This window comes from Panthera leo, chromosome C2, assembly GCF_018350215.1.
Source record: "Panthera leo isolate Ple1 chromosome C2, P.leo_Ple1_pat1.1, whole genome shotgun sequence".
NCBI classification, from domain to species: domain Eukaryota; kingdom Metazoa; phylum Chordata; class Mammalia; order Carnivora; family Felidae; genus Panthera; species Panthera leo.
In genome coordinates, this window is record NC_056687.1 from 153370803 (window position 1) to 153390125 (window position 19323).

Genomic DNA, 19323 nt, shown 5'->3' on the forward strand with positions numbered 1-19323 from the left:
GAAGCTTAACCGCAGAAGCTGCCAAAGTTGACTCATATCAAGGCTCTGAAGGCAACAGCCTTCGCCAAAACATTTATAAATGATGCTCTCAAAAGACCTGGATGCAGCATTTGGGCTCTTTGAGGGAACCGTACGCATTTCTGCCCTCTGAGGTTGGCTTCTTAGCAGAGGAGCTGGCTTGCCTTGCTGCTGCTGTCACCAGTGTGGTTTAAGCACGATGTACTGAGTGCTTTCCATAGGCAGGTGACCTTACACCTGTCATCTCGTTGCAGTCTTTACCGCCATCCTGGGAGGCTGGCCGGTGGTGGCCATGCAGGTTCCCGTGGTGATGAGGACCACCAGGCACTCTGCCAGCAGGGCTGAAAATGAGGTCCCTCTTGGCTCTAGCACTCGGGGTGGGTGCCGGGGCCCCCTTTATGGTGCCTGTTGGATGCCTGTTGCAATCAGGTTCTTGGCACGGTGACTTTGGTACTTTTAGATTAGAGGATAACCAAACCCAGGTTGAATTCCCTAACGGCAGAAAAGCGTGTACCTTGATCTGCTTCCCTCTTCTTTGTTTGGAATCCTAACACACTTTGGGGAGTTGTGTTTTCAGATCAGCCTGTCTACGGGGATGTCAGGGAACAGCTCTCTTGTTTATTGCCTGCTGCGGGAACACCGTGTGACTTTATTTTGCCCAGTTGGGATGCCGGCTGCGTCAACAGGGCACAGCTAAACCGAGGCTGCTTTGCTTAGGGACCGACGCGTGTTGATGAGTTGGTGTCCTGCTCTGTTTCCTCTGGTTGGTCCCGTGAGCTTTGTTTTATTCCATGGTTACGAATGGCAACCTGATTTTGTCTCAAGCCATAGATTGTTCTAGTTCTTACTCGCAGGCTGTGTGGCCTTGGACCCACTGCTTACCCCTTCTTGTCTACCCTTACATCTAAAAATTGAGGCTCCTGGCCTTTCAGTTCTAACATACAAAGATTCTCACTCACACAGCCTTTGCTGCCACACATCCTTAGGATCCCCTTTGCATCCTTCTTAGGATGAATCCAAGGCCAAATGCATCCAAAGGATGCATTTTTCAACAGAAGCAATTTCTGAGGAGTTTTACCAGTAAGCCCAATCAATCACGTAATGGCCATGTCCTGAATATTTATGGCAAGTTATTCCTCTGGGTGGTGTACCTGAACCTCAGATAATAGCACCATGAAGCTACTCGGGTTATTTATTTCTTCCTGAGGAAACTTGGGCAAGATGTATCTTTCATGGAATCCATCCATTTTATTAAGTTGTCTTATGTGTTGGCATAGGATAATTCACAGTATTCCCTTATCGTTATTTTATAGAAGCAGCCCCAGTATTTTTCGAACACCGTATATCGCCGCTCCTGAATAAGAATGAAAACTATAAATTTTTCGGAAATGTTTCCTCTTAAGTTGCTTTACGTGCTTGCTATTTAATTACATGTTGTACGTGGTGGTTGTCTCATCAAGAGGTCAAACCCCTTTAAAAAGGGCTTTCTAAAGAATCCATAGGCTCCCTGCCTCCCTTGCGCTGTCTAGTAATGCTTAGTGGACGTATCCCCTGGCCCCTCCGATAAGCAGCTGATACATGAGGGGTGAGAGTCTGTGGGGCCAGGCGCTTTCAGGCGGTGGGTCAAATATTCCAGCGGTCTTTAGATCAATCTGAGATCCAGCCAGACCTAAGCACGAAGGCGTAGACACGAGGTAGCTGTGCTCAGTCTCTCTAGAAAAAAAGAACACAGCCTTTGCTTTTAGAATGATTTCGACAGCCTCCCCTATAGGGACGGGCCGAGGCGCAGCTCTAGCTAGCCGGTGTGTTTCCATGTTATTAGGACACAGGCCAGTGGAGACCGGTGGTCCGGGGAAGGCCTTCGGGAGTGACAACCAGCCAGAAAAAGGCTGACCAGAAAAAGGAGGTCTTGCTGGCCTTGAGTCGGCTGGAGACTATACTTCCCTCCCAAATGAACACACCCAAAGAGGCTCCCTGAAAGGCACCGAGAACAGCGAAATTCAGCCCCAGTCAGGTTTATGGAACTGCAGCAGACAATCGGGATTCAAAATCCAGGTCATGGAACGCAACAGCCCGGCCTGGGGGCCGTGTCCCGTTGGAATTTTACTGAGCGAGAGGCGACGCCCCAGGGATGGGCTCGTGGGTGAGTTGGGGCGTGTCGGGAGGAAACATGAAACCCAGGGGTGAGACAGAAAGACAGGCTGTCCCCAGGGGAAGCTCGTGTCAAAGTAAACCAGCATTGGATGTCGCCGAGAAGGGCGACGTGAGCGACAGGGTGGCATCGGGCAAGGCTCAGCAAACGTTGGCACACAGAGCCGAAGGGGAAGAGAGGAGCATAAAAGCTTCACGTGAGGCAACAATGGGAAAGCGGGAGGAGAAGGGCTCGTCTGGGGGAAGAGGTGTTGGAGTGAGATGGCCATTCTTGCGGCCACTGGAACGTCTGAGGCCTCACGAGCCCTGGGAGCAAACGAGGCCGTGTTTAATATTAATGCCCGGCTTGGAGGCCCGGTGGCCCCACCTGCTTACACAGGACCTCAGCCAGCGTCCTTGGAGTCCCCAGGACAGGATGTCACTGTCCTCAGGTACCCGCTGGCTCCTGTTCTTTCCCCAGTGGTTGAGTCACTCCTCACTCCCCCGCCCCTGCTGTCAGTGTGTCCCCGAGGCCCCACATTGTCCTCTGTGCTGTGCTGGGGAAGGCTGGGCAGCTGCCTTTGAACCTTGTCCCCTGGGTCCCAGAGCCCCACACGGGCTTAACTAACGAATGGAGAAAGAAGATGTGGTTTGTGTATACAATGCAATACTACTTGGCAACGAGAAAGAATGAAATCCGGCCATTTGTAGCAACGTGGATGGAACTGGAGGGTGTTACGCCAAGTGACATAAGTCAGGCAGAGAAAGACAGATACCCTGTGTTTTCACTCATCCGTGGACCCTGAGAAACTTAACAGAAGACCAGGGCGGGAGGGGAAGGGGGGAAAAAGTTACAGAGAGGGAGGGAGGCAAACCATAAGAGACTCTTAACTACTGAGAACAAACTGAGGGTTGATGGGACGTGGGGGAGGGGGGAAAGTGGGTGGGTGGTGGGCGTTGAGGAGGGCACCTGTTGGGATGAGCACTGGGTGTTGCATGGAAACCAATCTGACTATAAATTATATATATATATACATATATATATATATGTATATATATGAAGACACACAGCTTCTTTAGTGTCCTTTGTTAACCCTGTGCTCCAAGGATTGGGAGGGCAGGGGCAGATGCCATTCCACTGTCTCTCTTGTCATTGTCTCTAATCCTGCTGCTTCCTCCGGGGGTCTGATGCCTGCGCATGAAATGCCTCCTTCTTCCCCCTACATTCCCCTCCTTGCCTGCCCGTTTGTCAGCCGGCGCATGTGGATTGCAGGGGAATAAACCCACCACTGGGCGAGGGCCAACCCTGGATCCCACTTTGGCTTGGGTTGGGTCACGCCGTGCCGTGCCTTCGGGGTTGGTCAAATGGGGATGCACTAGTCCGAGGACCTCGTAATCTCTCCCGTCGTGGTCTGCATATTTTGGTTCCACTAGCCACCTCGGCGAGGCAAGAGATGGTCCTATAGCGGTGCTTCTTAAGATTCAGCACGCGTCAGACCCCCCCTGAGGGTATTGTTAAGATGCGGAATCGGATCCGGTGGGTCTGGGGTGAGGCCTGCGATCCTGCACTTCCAACAAGCTGTGCGGGGGGTGGGGGGGTGCTGTGCCGTGGGCCCCCCTGGGTCGTCAAAGTGGTCACCGCCTCCTTCATTTCTGTTTGCTGTGCTTAACGGAAAACCCTGGCTAGGAAATCCTGACCGGACTTTTTGTTTCACTGCACGGGTGATGTCATGTTTTAATCACCTATCATCTTCCTACTCGCATTATGAAAAAAGGGTACTGTTAGTTGTAATACTACTTTAAGGAGTTGGTGTGTGGACCCACTTAGAAATTGCTGATAGGTGACCGGCATTCCCAGAAGGATACTCTGGAACTCGTCTCTGTATCCTTGTGTCTCACGGTGGGGTCCATGTGCCAGCAAGATGGGCATCGCCTGGGCCCTTGTCGGAGAGGCAGAATCTCAGGAGCTATCCTCGACCTTGACTGGCTGACTTAGGACCTGCACGTGAACGCGGTCCCCAGGTGGTGTGTGTGCCCTCGTACGAGACATGGGAGAACACGGCGCATCGGCAGCGGGGGCTGCTGGCTTCGCCACTTTAGCGGGACGCCCAAAGGAGGCACGTCAGTGACGGTGGGGAGAAGTCCATCCCTTGGTCATTGGTCCTCTTCGTCACGGGGTGTCCTGGGGGACGTCTGGGGAGAGAGGAACACAGGCTTTCCGGCTTGCATGGAGCGTGAAGGTTCTTCAGACAAAATACAGGCAGCGGAGGAGGAAGGGAGAAGCGCGATGTGCCGGTGAGATGGGTAGGTGTGCAGGATGAGAGCAGGGTGCTGGGAAAAGCAAGGGCGGGAGGAGGAGTGTTGTTGAGGGGGTTTGGGACGAGCTTCGAAAGCGAGCAGATACGGAAGCTTCACTTTCAAATCCCTTTCTAACTCGCTGCGACTCCAAAGTAGCTGCGATGGTAAAGTTCCAGAAATGTACTGTCTCACGGTTCTGGGGGCCAGATGTCTGAAATCAGATGCTGGCGGTGCCGGTTCCTTCTGAGGGCCGGTGTCGGCCCCTCTCCTTGGCTTGTAGGTGACCATCTCCATGTTCACGTGGCATTCTCCCTGCGTGATTGTCTGTGTCCAAATTTCACCTCCTTGTAAGGACACCAGTCATGGTGGATTACAGCCTACCCCAGGGACTTCCCTTGAACTTGATTGCCTCTGTGAAAATCCTGTCTCAGAATAATGTCACATTCTTTTTTTTTTAAAAATTTTTTTTTTTCAACGTTTTTTATTTATTTTTGGGACAGAGAGAGACAGAGCATGAACGGGGGAGGAGCAGAGAGAGAGGGAGACACAGAATTGGAAACAGGCTCCAGGCTCCGAGCCGTCAGCCCAGAGCCCGACGCGGGGCTCGAACTCACGGACCGTGAGATCGTGACCTGGCTGAAGTCGGACGCTTAACCGACTGCGCCACCCAGGCGCCCCAGAATAATGTCACATTCTGAGAGCCTGGGGGTGGGGAGTTTGTATGAACTTAAGGGTGGGGGAGGGGGACACAATTCCACCCATAACGAGGTTATATAGGCAACTGTTAGTTTGCCTGGTCGATATCCATTGCACTTTCTTCTTTTTTATTGATTTTTTTGTTGTTGTTAATTAAGTATAATTGGCACACGATGTTACATTAGTTTCAGGTGTACATCGTAGTGTTTTGACAAATCTGTACATTATGCTGCGCTCACCACGAGTATAGCTGCCATCTGTCACCGTACATCGCTATGGCAATATCATCGACTATATCCCCCGTGCTGTACCTTTCATGTCTGTGACTTATTCATTCCGTAACCGGAAGCCTGAACCTCCCACTCCCCCTCCCCCGTTTTGCCCCTCCCCCCAGTCCCTCCCCTCTGGCAGCCATCAGTTTGGCCTCTGCGTGTGTGAGTCTGATTCTGCTCTCTGTTTAGCAAACTCCATCTTTAAATCAGTGAGCAGCTTAGGAAGCAAATATCAGGCATCTGTCAGGCGGGCTATTACAAGGACTGGCAAATATCCTTCAGTCAGAGACCAAACAGGGTTCCTGTGCCAAGAAGCTGGGAGGCATGTAGGGAAATTGGCATGAGTAGGTCAGCAGATTAAAAGACAACCCAGAGCAGGGGCACCTCTGAGATGAGAGCTGGAAAGGTCTTTTCAATCACTCCGTTCCTGGTGTCTCAGCTGACGTCCTGTTGGTAATAAAGATTAGGTAGCGACAGCACTAATTAGAGATTGAAGGGTCATCAGCAGTGACAGCCAATAAATGGCACGGCATGTTCGTCGTATTACCTTACCTTTATTAACGTCTCCAGCTTTGATCGATACAGACCTTGGCCAGGCTGGCAAGTTAGGAAACTGTGGCACTTTTGAGGCTTACTGACTGGAGGCTGCATTCCAATTTTTTATTCGTTTAGAAAACCCTCCTTGGGATGTTTGCATAATCAAACGTAAGTTCACAAATGTTTCTCCCGCCTCATAATCTGCATATGAGCAAAATGAGTTTGTTCCCAAACAGCCCCTGGAAAAAGCCCAGGACAAATGATTACTCAGTGGAAAGGAAACTGAATACAGCCGGTCCGTCTTCAACTTCTACAAAAGGATGGAAGCGAACAGCCTCGCAGCACTGCAGCCTGGGGCCACACGTGATCAATCTGGTGAAACCACCCAGAAATACGAGGTCGATAAAAGGGAACACATTTCAGGGGAAGCGTCTCTGCTAGGAATGGGGACTGCGTGCCCCTAGATGCGTTGGCTTTTATTTTCCCATCAGTTTTTGGTGTTGCATTGCGTGTCCCCAGATGCTTTGAAACACCGATTTCCGTTTCTTTCAGCACTCCTAATTCGTCAGTGCTTAAAAAGTGATTATGGATTACTTACGCCTGACGGCAATTTGGATGCGATTCTCCCATTTCTTTTTCTTGATGGGTCATTGTAGCCTTCTAGGAACCAAGGTGAGAATTCCAAAGTTAATGCTGACCTCAGACACAGTTTTTCTTTGTTAGACATACGGGTTATGATTTAAAAATGAGTAGGAAAAGGTACATTCGTTTTGTTCTGATTAAAAAAGACAAGTAAAAAATTAATTTTAGCAGTATATATATATATACATATATATATATATATATATATATATATATTTTAATCTTGGTACCGCCCAAAGTGTTATTAAATGATCACACAGGAAACTGGATTAACGTGATGTCCAGTCATTTTGGTAGCCTTGTCAGTATGATAAGGTGTAGGGCTGACCCTTGTAGAATCAGGTTATGAATCGTGGCAGCCGGTAGGAGACAGGATTGTCAGGGGCCAAACCCACTGGAGGCAATGACAGCAAACTGTCTATGCAGTTGCCGCGTTTACTGGCTGACGCCAGTCGGAGAACCTAGGATCAGTGAGCAGGAAGTTGGCTTATCCTCCCAGAATTGCTGTATGCTTCAGTTTGCTGGAGTGTTTCTCTTAGTATCCTATCCCTCCTGTCTCCTATTTCAGTCACTACCTGGATGACAAATTCACCCACTGAGTCACATTTAGCATCGTGTTCTCTTTGCTCTTAAGATCTACGTGGATTTGGGGGAAAGCCAGGGTTACAAGACCTTGTTTTCTTTTGGAGAGGGAAGACAACAAACACACGCTGAGCGCCTTCAGCACGACCGAGGTATCGTGGTTGGCAGATGTGGAGACTGGGGCTCAGAGAGATGCTATAGCTCTGCGAAGGTCGCATGGCAAGTAAGAGCCTGCTAGAACCAGGATTTCAATGAGGTCTCTGACCCTGTGTCCAGTGTTCTTTGCACGCCTCTGGAACGAAGCTGTCACAAACTCTGCAGAGATGTACTGCTGTCCCCTACCTGTATCAGTCCCTCTTTATAAATGCTGCATTGGCAGATTTCCTTGAAGTAAAGTGGATGTCTGTGATCGTGTCTTCTTTCACCTTTCCAGTCTCTTTAGGAGGCCTGGGGTGTGATGTCTGCCAGAGCTGAAAGGAGCAACACTCCGTTGTCTACAAGGAGAGCCGGCAGACTGAGACTCGGTGCTTGTGTTGGATGTGAGGGCTGGGAACCGACTCCCCAGATCCGCAGTACCGGCTGGAGGGCGGGGGTGCCGGGGGGATTTACACAGTCTATGGTGTCTCTGTCTTTAGGGGGCTTGATTTCAGTCGAGAGGAAGAGTACACCTGTGAAGATGAACTAACAAGTAGCCGAGACGTGCCGCAGAGGAGACCGGATATGGGGCAGCCAAGCGCCGGTATTGGGTCTCGGGTCTCGAGCATCCCTGCCAAGTGTTGCTTTAAGGAACGAACCGAGCTTCAGAGGAGGGAGTGGACTGTGAAAGTGAGGTCAGGGAAGGTTTGGTGGTAGCCGTGGGTCCCAGGTCTTCCGACATGGTGAGGTTTCGGTGGCTGTGAGGACCGAGGGTGGTGTGGGGCTGGGATGGGCGGAGGCCACCGCGTTATGGAGGGCCTTACCTATCCAGGGGAGGGGTTTGGGTTTGGCCCTCCGGGAAGATAATAAGGAGCCACCGTAGGTTCTTGAGCAGAGGAGTGACTCGGCGAAAGCAGTGTTTGTTCTGCTGTGTGTGGGGGTTTAGATTGGCCCTGGGGAGAGACCCTGCACATATTTGTGTCTGGGGTATATGAGGCAAAAGCAGTGTATTGTCAAATCAAGGCCAATTGATGTCGCTGTAGGAACCTAGAAAAACAGGGCTACGAGAGCATCCTTTTCTGCGTCCGTTTCCGGGAAGCTCCAAGCGTGGTGACCGAGGACTGGGCCTTAGGGTGTTTACTTTTTACTCTCTGTACTTTCTTTAACTGCTTGTGGTTGACGTGGGGACAGGGTAGGGGTTATTATCCTAGATCGTTTCAGGTGAAGCCACGTGACGTTTCCGCTTCTTTGCCGGTCAAGATGGAAGTACTGGCAATCTCACGGGTTCCATTTTAGTCGATTCTGTAAATTGTTGGAGATAAGCAGACACAGCCTGGTCTTCGGCTTTCTGCTCGGATGGATGGGGGGTGGGTACCAGGAAACTGCTGCTTATGCTTAGCCTAAATGGACCACTGTGCCGTGCTCTCGGGAGGTGAGGCTGTTGCTGGAGGCTGAACCCAGGGCCCCAAGGTCGGGCTATGTTGTTCCTCTCCCTAATGCTTGCTCCACGTGCTTAAAGACCAGGCCTTCACAGTCTGCTGATGTTATCCTCTCACCCTTAAAGAAGAAAACTTTGCTCTGGACTAAGGATTTTTAAAAGGGGGCTTGTGGAAGAGAGGATAAAAATATTTACACTTGGAGGCTGTGTTTTCTTAGCCCCCCAGTTTGCTCCTCTAGCCACCAGGAATCAGGGCTGGTTCTGAGGTAAGGTCTGCTGAATCTGGCTGGGCATAGCCATCCCAGAGAGCATGGGTTCCCTGACATCCCATCTGGACCCTTCTCTGGGACCCTCCTGAACCCCCTTCTGTGCTAAACTCTTCCCACATCCCTAATGTATTCACCAAATGCTTCCCGTGTTCTTCCCTGAAAGCCCCTCTCCTTTCCCTTCCCTGGAATAGAGAACTCTTTTCCATTTAGTTAGCGTGCCAAACGTGTATAGCAGGTCCTTCTCTTTGAGAAGGTCATCTTCCTTGGCATCCTTCCTTAATGTTCCCCATGAGGAAATACAGACTAGCATTGCTTCTGTAGATCTCTCTAAACTCTCTCAGACAACAATGGAGGCAGATGACAGAGATTATGAGAAGAAATGGTATACCAGATGTCCCCAGTCTCACTGTAAATGTGAGTGCTAAACTTCTAAATGCATGACATGTGAGAAGATCAGTCGGTACCAGCCACTGCTTGTCATCTAATTTGACACCTGTGTCTTGATGGAAATCATCTCAGAACAGATTGTACGTTGTAATTGAAAAACAAAGGGCATTCTGTGTAAATATGTTGGGCCAAATTGCGCATCTTGGCACAACTGGGGTTCCGGCTACAACTCAAATGCACATAGAAAGGATTATCTTTAACTTCTTTTTATTATTTATTTATTTATTTATTTTTATTTATTTTTTTACATTTTTTTATTTTTGAGAGATGGAGAGAGATAGAGCGTGAGCAGGGGAGGGGCAGAGAGAGAGGGAGACACAGAATCGGAAGCAGGCTCCAGGCTCTGAGCGGTCAGCACAGAGCCCGACGCGGGGCTCAAACCCACGAACTGTGAGATCATGACCTGAGCCGAAGTCAGACGGTTAACCAGCTGAGCCACCCAGGCGCCCCTCTTTAACTTCTTTTTAAAGGAAGCATAAATGGCAGATTCCTACATGGAGGGTAGGACATATGGATCCTTTGGGGGTAATGTAAGTAGGCCGCAGTCCACCCTCATGGTTGAAGTCCGTGACAGATTCTGTTGTTTTCCTGTTTCCTGACCTGGACAGAAATGGAAATTGAACTGCTTGTGCCTCAACTGCTTCATTCTGGCTGGGCACAATTGATCAGGAAACACAGTGTCTTGTTGTATTCATTTATGCGGTTAATGAGTAAATAGAGAATGAGCATATTTTTTTTTGTATTTAAAAAATTTTTTTTTAATGTTTATTTTTTGAGAGAGAGAGAGAGAGAGAGAGAGAGTCAGCGGGGGAGGGGCAGAGAGAGAGGGAGACACAGAATCCGAAGCAGGCTCCAGGCTCTGAGCTGTCCACACAGAGCCCGACGCGGGGCTCGAACCCACAAACCGTGAGATCATGACCTGAGCCGAAGTCGGACGCTTAACCGACTGAGCCACCCAGGCGCCCCAAGAATGAGCGTATTTTCACTATTAAAGCTTTCCCTTTTTCTGAGAGGAAAAGCCATTTGGAGAAGAAAGTTTCTGTACCTACACCGAACTTGTTTCCACCTTCTTTTCTTTTCCGCACCCCCCGGTGTAAGAGAATCTCAATCACAGCTTTAAGAAATACCCGCCCTGTCGTGCTGGTCCATGAGTTCTTGTGATGCCAAGTGGATTCTGCCTTCCCAGTGTAATATATTACTACCAAAATGATGATACCATACAAAAGAGATATTGAGACTCTAAGGACAGTTTTAATCACTGACAATTACTGTGCCCTCCCTGTGTGCCAAACACCCCTTTAAGTGAACCGCAATCATTTTCCCATTTGCCCCTCATAAAAACCCTTTGCATCCCCATGTCCTCGCTGAAAAGACAGAAGCATGAGTGATTTGCCCACATTCACACAAGTAGTCAGTGGCTGTGCCAGGGTTCAAATACAGGTCTGTCTCAGAGTCAGTGGTCATCACCCCTTCAGGTACCACCTCACCTCCAGTGAGTTGAAAGTCAAGCTGAGAAAACTCTTCCTGGCAAAGAGGTGGGGGAAAGTTGGGTTCTTCCCAGCTCCGGAACGTTCTGACTTGTTGGCGTTTCCTGGGTGGCAAACCCTGGACCTTTGATCTCCGTTGTGTATCCTGGAGAGTCGGCTCACTTCAGGGGGGCAGAGGCTGCGTTTCCAGGGTCAGGCCTAGCCTAGTGAGAACTCTCCACGTGTGGCCCATTCTGGGGGTTCCTGGGAGGCATAGAGGAGTGACCCAGGCCCGAGGCTGACTCGGTTCGGCGTTCCTCGTCTCTTACAGGGGAGACTGGGGATAAGGTCCCAAGTGCACAGGCTTCCATCGTTTCAAACAGGCCCTCCACGATCACACCTACAGACCATAATAGAACCCGTGACCTTCAGTAAAGTTTTGGCGAAGGCCAGTGGGCCCCTTGAACCCATCACGACTGACACAGTGTTGTCATTTTCCTCTTGCAGGACGCGGAAGCCTGTGTGACCATTCTCTAAAATCTTTAAGCTCCAGAATCACGGTGCGGAAGCTGCAAGGCGCGTGGCTGCCTGCGGGCCGCGGGAACCTGGAGAAACCACTCCTGGGGCCGCGGGGCTCTGTCGCGCCCGTGCTCGGCCCACAGAATGGCCTCCACCCCGTCCACGCCGAGAGCAGCCCGCTGAAGCCCAGGGTGGTGACCGTGGTCAAGCTGGGCGGGCACCCGCTCCGGAAGGTCACCCTGCTCCTCAACAGACGGTCGGTGCAGAGCTTTGAGCAGCTCTTGGCGGACATCTCCGAGGCCTTGGGCTTTCCCAGATGGAAGAACGATCGCGTGAGGAAGCTCTTTAACCTCAAGGGCAAGGAGATCAGGAGCGTCTCCGATTTCTTCAGGGAAGGGGATGCTTTCATAGCCATGGGCAAAGAACCGTTAACCCTGAAGAACATTCAGGTAGCCGTAGAAGAACTCTACCCCAGCAAAGCCCGGGCCCTGACCCTGACCCAGCACAGCCGGGCCCCTTCTCCGAGGCTGCGAAGCAGGCTCTATAGCAGGGCTCTGAGAGGGGGTCACCACTGTGGGGAGAGCGACGCGGCCAAGGGCCGCGGGGAGGCTGGCGCGTCCAAGGCGGCCCCCGGACATCGGGGCCAGGCCCCCGTGGAGCCAGCGCCGGAGGACAGGGCGAGGCCCCAGAAGAAGTGGGTCGGGGGCAAGCGGGAGCCCGAGCCCGCCAGCAGGCCGCCCAGGGAAGCCGCTCTGGACAGACCTGCCAGCGGCGAGAAGCACCTGGGCGTGGAGATCGAAAGGACCTCGGGTGAGATCATCCGGTGTGAGAAGTGCAGGCGGGAGAGGGAGCTCCAGCAGGGCCTGCAGAGGGAGAGGCTGTCCCTGGGGACCAGCGAGCTGGACTTGGGGAAGAGCCACAGGTACGAGGCGGCGGCCGAGAAGCTGGTGAGGACCAGGAGCTGCCGGCGGTCGCCCGAGGCCCACCCTGCAGCCGGGGAGGAAGGGGGCAGGGCCGAGAGCCACAGGAGCAGCCCCAGGAACCCCACCCAGGAGCCCAGGAAGCCCGGCAGACACCCAGACAAGAAGGAGGACAGAGACCCCGAAGGTCAGGAGGGGCACGCTCAGGCCGCGGCCAAGGCCAGGAGGGAGCCGGGGGACGCGCCGCCGGTCAGAGAGGAGGGGCTGCGGGACGCGAGGAGGGAGGCCAGGAGCGCCTGCGGGAGCAGGCAGGGCGGCTGGCCGCGGAGGGAGCAGCCGGTGGCCCCGGAGGCGCCGCCCGGGCCCCGCGGGGGCGAGCCGGACGCGCACCGGGAGCAGCAGACCTGTGCGGCCGCGTCAGCGCCCAGGAAGCCGGCCGCCCGCGGGGACCGGGAGCCCAGGGGCGGCCGGAAGCGGCGGCCCGCGGGCCTCCTGGCGGCCGACGTGCACAAGTTCTACGAGGCGGGCCGCGTGCTCGGGGACGGCAACTTCGCCGTGGTCAAGGAGTGCCGGCACCGCGAGACGCGGCAGGCCTACGCCATGAAGATCATCGACAAGTCCAAGCTCAAGGGCAAGGAGGACATGGTGGACAGCGAGATCCTGATCATCCAGAGCCTCTCCCACCCCAACATCGTGAAGCTGCACGAGGTGTACGAGACCGACGCGGAGATCTACCTGATCATGGAGTACGTGCAGGGCGGAGACCTCTTCGACGCCATCATCGAGAGCGTGAAGTTCGCCGAGCGCGACGCCGCGCTCATGCTCATGGACTTGTGCAGGGCGCTTGTGCACCTGCACGACAAGAGCATCGTCCACCGGGACCTCAAGCCCGAAAACCTGCTGGTAAGCCCTGACTGCCTGGCGGTCGGCAAGTACGCCTCCTAGCGGTTCTCCCCCGCATCCTGGGACGTGGCCCTCGTGCTGCCTTAGCATTCTCGTTCCAGTATTTCAAAGCCCGGTCGTCGGTCACAGGCTGCTGAGATGCGTTGGGGTTGATGATTATTGAAAAAGAAACCTTCCAGTTTAGATAAAATGGGACATGCTTTCTCATTCCTGGGAGAAAAATGCTTTCACCTTGACAGTGACCAGGCGGACTTAATTTCTCCGGCATTTGCGCATCGCCTGGTCTGGGGTGGGGGGGGGTATCTACCGGGCGGCAGCTTCCCCCGAGGGCTTTGCATCGCCCTCCCACCGGAATGCCCCCTGGCCCTTTGGAAGGTAACAGCTTGTCAAGGGTATTCAAAAGGCTCAGCGCTGCGGGGGGGCCCCTGTGCGAGGTGGATGTAAGAGGCTGGCCCTGGAGTCAGATAACCCGAGTTTGAATCCTGGCTTTCTGAGTTGCTTGCCGGAGGATAAGTCTTTCACCTCTCCGGGCCTTTGCTTCCTCATTTATGAAAGAGAAATAGCAATAGTACTTGTCTGGCAGGGTTGGAGGAAGACGGGGCACAGGAAAGAGAAGAGCAGGCCCTGATGGCCGGGAGCTGGCCTCGCACGCTCAGCTCGGCCGTGGTGTTCTCCTGGTTCACGTAAATAGGCTCCCAAAACACCACCGTCAGATAAAGATGGGTTAAGACAAAAGCAAGAACCCTTTATCATCGTGTCCAAATGCACGTAAAACCAAGATTGCCCAAACCACAAGTAAGGCCCCCGTCAGCTAGTAGGAGGGGCTGCCTCATTTCATTCCTCCCTTCTCCTTGGTAAGAATTACTAAGACACCGAATTGTAGAACGACCCTCCCTTCCTGACAGTGTCCCATTCAGAGCAAAATCCTGCTTTCTCGACCCCTCCCCCAAGTCACCTAACAAGCCAAATCCTAAGGTAAGTCCTTTGAACACCCTCTGCTTTGGATGCCTGGCTCCCCGTGGTGTGCATTCTCTCTTGTAGCAGCGAGTTAGTAAATGCAGTGTTCCTGAACGGCACGCGTGTTCCCGGGGGTCTCTGTTAGGACAGCATGCTTTCACACGGTCACCCTCTGGGACCCTTATCCTACTTCGTTCGTAGCTCTGGTCACCCCCTGATACATCCCGTATTTATTCTTCTGTTTTCTTTCTCCTCTTCCTGGAAAGCTCGTTCTAGGCCAGCGGGAGCTTTGTTTTATTCAGACTTTACCCCCAAACCCAGAACAGTTCTGTCACATGGTGGACCTTCTTTAAATCTTAGTTAGACGGATGAGTGAACTCGGACCACAGCATGCCGCCCGCACAACAGCGAGCATGCCATCAGCGGTGCGACTGTCGTGCTTTAGAAATGACTGGGATGTTAAGGTGGATGTCAGGAGCAGGCATCCAAAGCCACACTGCTGCAGATAGAGCAGTTGGGAATGGGGAACGCGATTTCGATGAGCCACGTTACTTTTTCTTTCTGGCAGCACGTGAGCTTGCTTTCTTTCATTTCGTGGCCGTAGACCCAGCCCGGGAACATGCTGCCACGGGGCATTCATCTGTCTGTAAACTGCTCCCACACGCAACAGAAATACCGAGTCAATCCAGCCAGTTAGCTGGCGAAATGAGGTCTGTGTTGACCACCCAGTCAAGCAACCTTGGTTTTGCCTGAATTTAAGAGAACCGAAGAAGCAGTTTGGTCGCCTGCGAGATCTGCATTACGATCCGATGGCTCCCTTTGAAGAAATTTCCCTTCTGCATTGGGGAAGTGTTCTCCTCCTCTCTTCACTTGCTTCCTGATTGTTTCTTCTGTCTTCTGGGTCTGAGCCCCGGTGTTCTCCATGTGTGGTGTGCCGTGCGCTGTTTATAATGGACGCTTTGGAATGAGCCTCTGATGTTTTACTGAATTGTCTAAGCAGAAGAGATTCTGCTTAGAGGCCCGGGTGGGTCCCCCTGAGCTGAGCATTTTGGGCATATGCCTACTAAAGCATTCTAACGCTGATACAGGTTCTTGAATATGTGGACTGACATAATTTATCCTATAGGATTGTTTTCTTTTGGGGTCAGTCATCTAAGCTCGCGTTTTCTCAACAAGGTCCCAGAGCCATGTGCTGAACCAGCTCATCTCTTGAGCCACAGAGGCTCTTACTTGTGTCAAGGGACTTACTTGTCGGCAGTTTTTACTTTTTTTAATTTTTTGTTTGTTTATTTTTGAGAGCGAGTGAGTGGGGGAGGGGCAGAGAGAGAGGGAGAGGCAGAGAATCCCAAGCAGACTCCGTACCGTCAACGCAGAGCCAGATGCGGGGGCTCGAAGTCACGAACTGCGAGATCGTGACCTGAGCCGAAACCGAGAGTGAGACGCTCAACCCACTGAGTCACCCAGATGCCCCTACTTGTTGGCAGTTTTTAAAATGGAGAAAGCAGCGGTTTAGATTTCGGGGAGAAGTTTTTCCTTGAGGAATTAGAAGACGTGCAAGGAATGTTCCGCATGGACAGGCTAACTGCCTCTGAGAAGTCGTTTGGCAACGCTTCATGGATTTAAATGTCAGTACAGGTGTGTTTTTAGTGCCCTTAAGGGCAGTGAAGTGTGTGTGTGTGTGTGTGTGTGTGTGTTCTGAGAGGCACATTTTTCAGTCTCAGTACATGACTTATTTATTGGTGTGGATTGTAACTTGTATTTAGACCCTTTTCTCTTTTCTGATTTCAAAGAAAGCCCACTTCTTTTTTTTAAATGTTTTTTTAATGTCTATTTATTTATTTATTTTAAATTTTTTTTTAACGTTTATTTATTTTTGAGACAGGGAGAGACAGCATGAACGGGGGAGGGTCAGAGAGAGAGGGAGACACAGAATCCGAAACAGGTTCCAGGCTCTGAGCTGTCAGCACAGAGCCTGACGCGGGGCTTGAACTCATGGACCGCGAGATCATGACCTGAGCCGAAGTCAGATGCTTAACCGACTGAGCCACCCAGGCGCCCCTAATGTCTATTTATTTTTGAGAGAGAGAGAGAGAGAGACAGAGCATGAGCCAGGGAGGGGCAGAGAGAGAGAGGGAGACACAGAATCCTAAGCAGGCTCCAGGCTCCCAGCTGTCAGGACAGAGCCCAGCGCACGGCCTGAACCCATCAACCATGAGATCTTGACCTGAGCTGAAGTTGGACGCTTAACCTGTGAGCCACCCAGGTGCCCCCCTCCCTTTTTTTTCTTTTCTTTTTTTTTTTTTAATAAAACCTTTTGTGTGTGTGTGTGTGTGTGTGTGGTCGTATGGCTCCTCAGAAACTGCAAGAAGATACATATCTGAGCCATCTTTTGTGAAATACTTTAATATCTTTTCTGTCCTGCAGTTTGTCAGGTTGCATTTATCTGAAAATGAACAGGTCTGTCGCATTTCTAGGCCATATTGGTTCTGTTTCTGGGTGAGTCAAGTTCAACGTGTTGTTATGTCAGAAGTCTAAATGGTCTCTAATGCCAGTGTTTATTGGCTTTTCAGACAGAGCTCTGGATAGTGCTGGATCTGACAGTGGACTTGTGGTCTGGGTTTAGAAGGTCGTCCTCTCTAAATGTGCTGGTATGATAAACACGCCCCAAACTTGCCTGGTCTTCTAAGATCTACTCTTCCTGAATATGACCAGGCTGGCCACTGTTCATCGATTAATGTTCTTCAGGTGCCCTTCATTTAGTGTTTTGCACTTGTACGGAGCCTTGGGTTATCAAGGTGATTCTTTCTTTGTCCTTCAGCAGATGGCTACTGTCTGAGTTAAGACCTGACTTTGCCAAACTTAGTTCTAACGTGAAAGCGCTTTCCTAACTTCGGATTCCATGAGTGATTATAACTGTTGCTTCTTTTAGAGACTTTCTGAATGTGCCCAGAGCTCCTTAGGACTATAGCAAGCTTCTCATGTTATTTTAATCAACAGAAATATTTGTGTCTAATAATTCGGCCCCAGGGTACAATTTTAGGCCTGTATTACTGGGTTTATCCGTCTCTACCGATCACGTGTCCTGATAAGACGCCTCTTCCCCTTGGGTTATCTCGACTCCTGAGATCTTGCAAGAGAAGTTTTAATTATGAGAATTTCCAGCTTGCAGAAATGTTAATTGCTTCTTCTGCCAGCGTGTGCTCCCTTGGTGGGGTTGGAATGTGCTGTGTGGTGTTGACTGGGCCCTGGGAGGAGGGGAGGGGGCACACAGGAGCCAGAGAGGTGAGGAGGCCTGGAGCAGCCCACACAGCCTAGGGGGTGGCTACTGTTGGCTACTTCCGGCCAACAACTGAGACACCTTGGCGAAGAAAGCTGAGGGTGTGGCGGGGGGGGAGGGGACATACTGAGGGGATGTCAGATGTGAGCACAGGCCATTTGAGGTCATCTGTCCCACAGAAGGGCAGGGTTTGGCTTTGGAAACGGGCTGAAAGGCAGGGGGTAGGCACTGTCGCCCTGAAGTGTTTGAAGCAGAGACCCTTGGAGTCCAGGGGAAATGGTGTGGGGACAGGTCCCAGCTCATCGAGGATAAAGGTTGTGCTCTTTCTGGCCTCTCGTGGGTTCTGGGAAGGGAACAGACTTTTCTAGATTTTCTGAATGTGGCTAGGACACGTCAGAGACCGACATCCCCAAGGGTGGTAAGGAAGATACGGAAGGTTAAAAATAATGGCTCAGAGCCCGGAGCCTGCTTCAGATTCTGCGTCTCCCTCTCTCTCTGCTCCTGCCCCACTCACACTCTGTCTCTCTCTCAAAAATAAACAAACATTAAAAAAACGGGCAAACGCACATCTTGCCCATTTTCCCTCGGAAATAACCCTGTCCAGTCACTTTGTGTGCTCTAGTTCTCTAAGTTCTTTTTCCCACTTCTACTTTGATGCACAAGAAGGACTCAGCGATTAGTGCTCTGCTAGCAGTTACGGTGCGCAGTTCTCCCTCGCCAGCAACACGACTTCTCTGTCCCAGCTCCAGTTTCCGTCTCCTTTCCCCGTAGCATCTGAGACGGGTGTCCAGGTCCTCTCCTTAATGGTCTAGGCATTCGCACATGCATTTATACACCCGTTGCATTAATTAAAAATTGGAGGGCTAGGAAGCGTATCTTGTTAAGGTATACTTAGCACCATCAAGAAATGGGGATTTCAGCAATCACACCAAGTCACTAAAGCAAAAGCACAGTGATACAAGCCTTTAGGCCATTGGCCAGTATTGATCACATCGGTGAGAAGACGGGTTTATAAGAGCAACTCATCTCAAGAACCCCAGGGTGAATTCCACAGGAGACGTCAAGAGTTACGACTTTCGGTTTGTATCCATGAGAGTGGTTCTCGGCCTCCATGTGAACAGTTTCCAGGAAAATAAAAAGTGTCCATACAGTGAACCCACATATGTGACTTGACCACAGAGCCGGAAGTTTCAGGAGATTTAAGTCGTCACAATTCTAGATACTGGGTCATTTTGATAACCGCGGTTTTCTTTCGTCTGTTCCTTTTGAAAGAGTCACCTAACAACGGTCGATGTCTCCTAATATACTGCAGACCGTAAATTATCAGTAATGGAGGCACCTTTAAAACCTGATTCATAGTTATCAACCTTGTTGAATCTCTTCTAGAATTGTGACTTCATTCCCCCCAAGGAGTCCTGAAGTGCAAATCATTTAGTAAAGGTTAATATTACAGCTGTCTGTTGTCCTCTCAATACTTGTGTTCATGTGTGTTGCTGTCACTCCAAGAGACTGATGGCCTGTGAGCCATTTGAGGGTCTGACGTGAAGTTTCTTAAAAATCTCTGTTTTCGAAATGCCCTTCCCCTGGGGAAGCAAGTTGGCAAATCTCTTCAGGACATTCTGTGTGCGTATGGATACTGTTGATCCCTCCCCAACCTTTCATCGGCAAGGAGAGTCCACTTTTCCGTGTCTGGACAGAACCCTTCGAATCCTTTCAGCCGGTTGGATAGAACATGTAGAATCAGGTTAAAGGACGATGTGTCTAAGAATCTATGAGGGCAGCCCGCCCAGGCATTTGGCCCCAGGTGCCTTCTCAAG

General features: G+C 51.3%; 1 protein-coding gene across 1 annotated transcript in view; it reads left to right on the forward strand.

Annotated features, from left to right (window-relative positions):
* Positions 1–7820: 7820 nt before the first annotated feature.
* The window catches only part of DCLK3 (doublecortin like kinase 3), a 29524-nt gene continuing 18021 nt past the window's right edge, over positions 7821–19323 (forward strand). Inside the window, exons 1-2 of the mRNA XM_042903329.1 lie at positions 7821–7914; positions 11438–13272. Coding sequence (XP_042759263.1) covers positions 7896–7914; positions 11438–13272 — 1854 coding nt within the window. The 5' untranslated portion in view covers positions 7821–7895. The remainder of the gene's footprint in view (positions 7915–11437; positions 13273–19323) is intronic.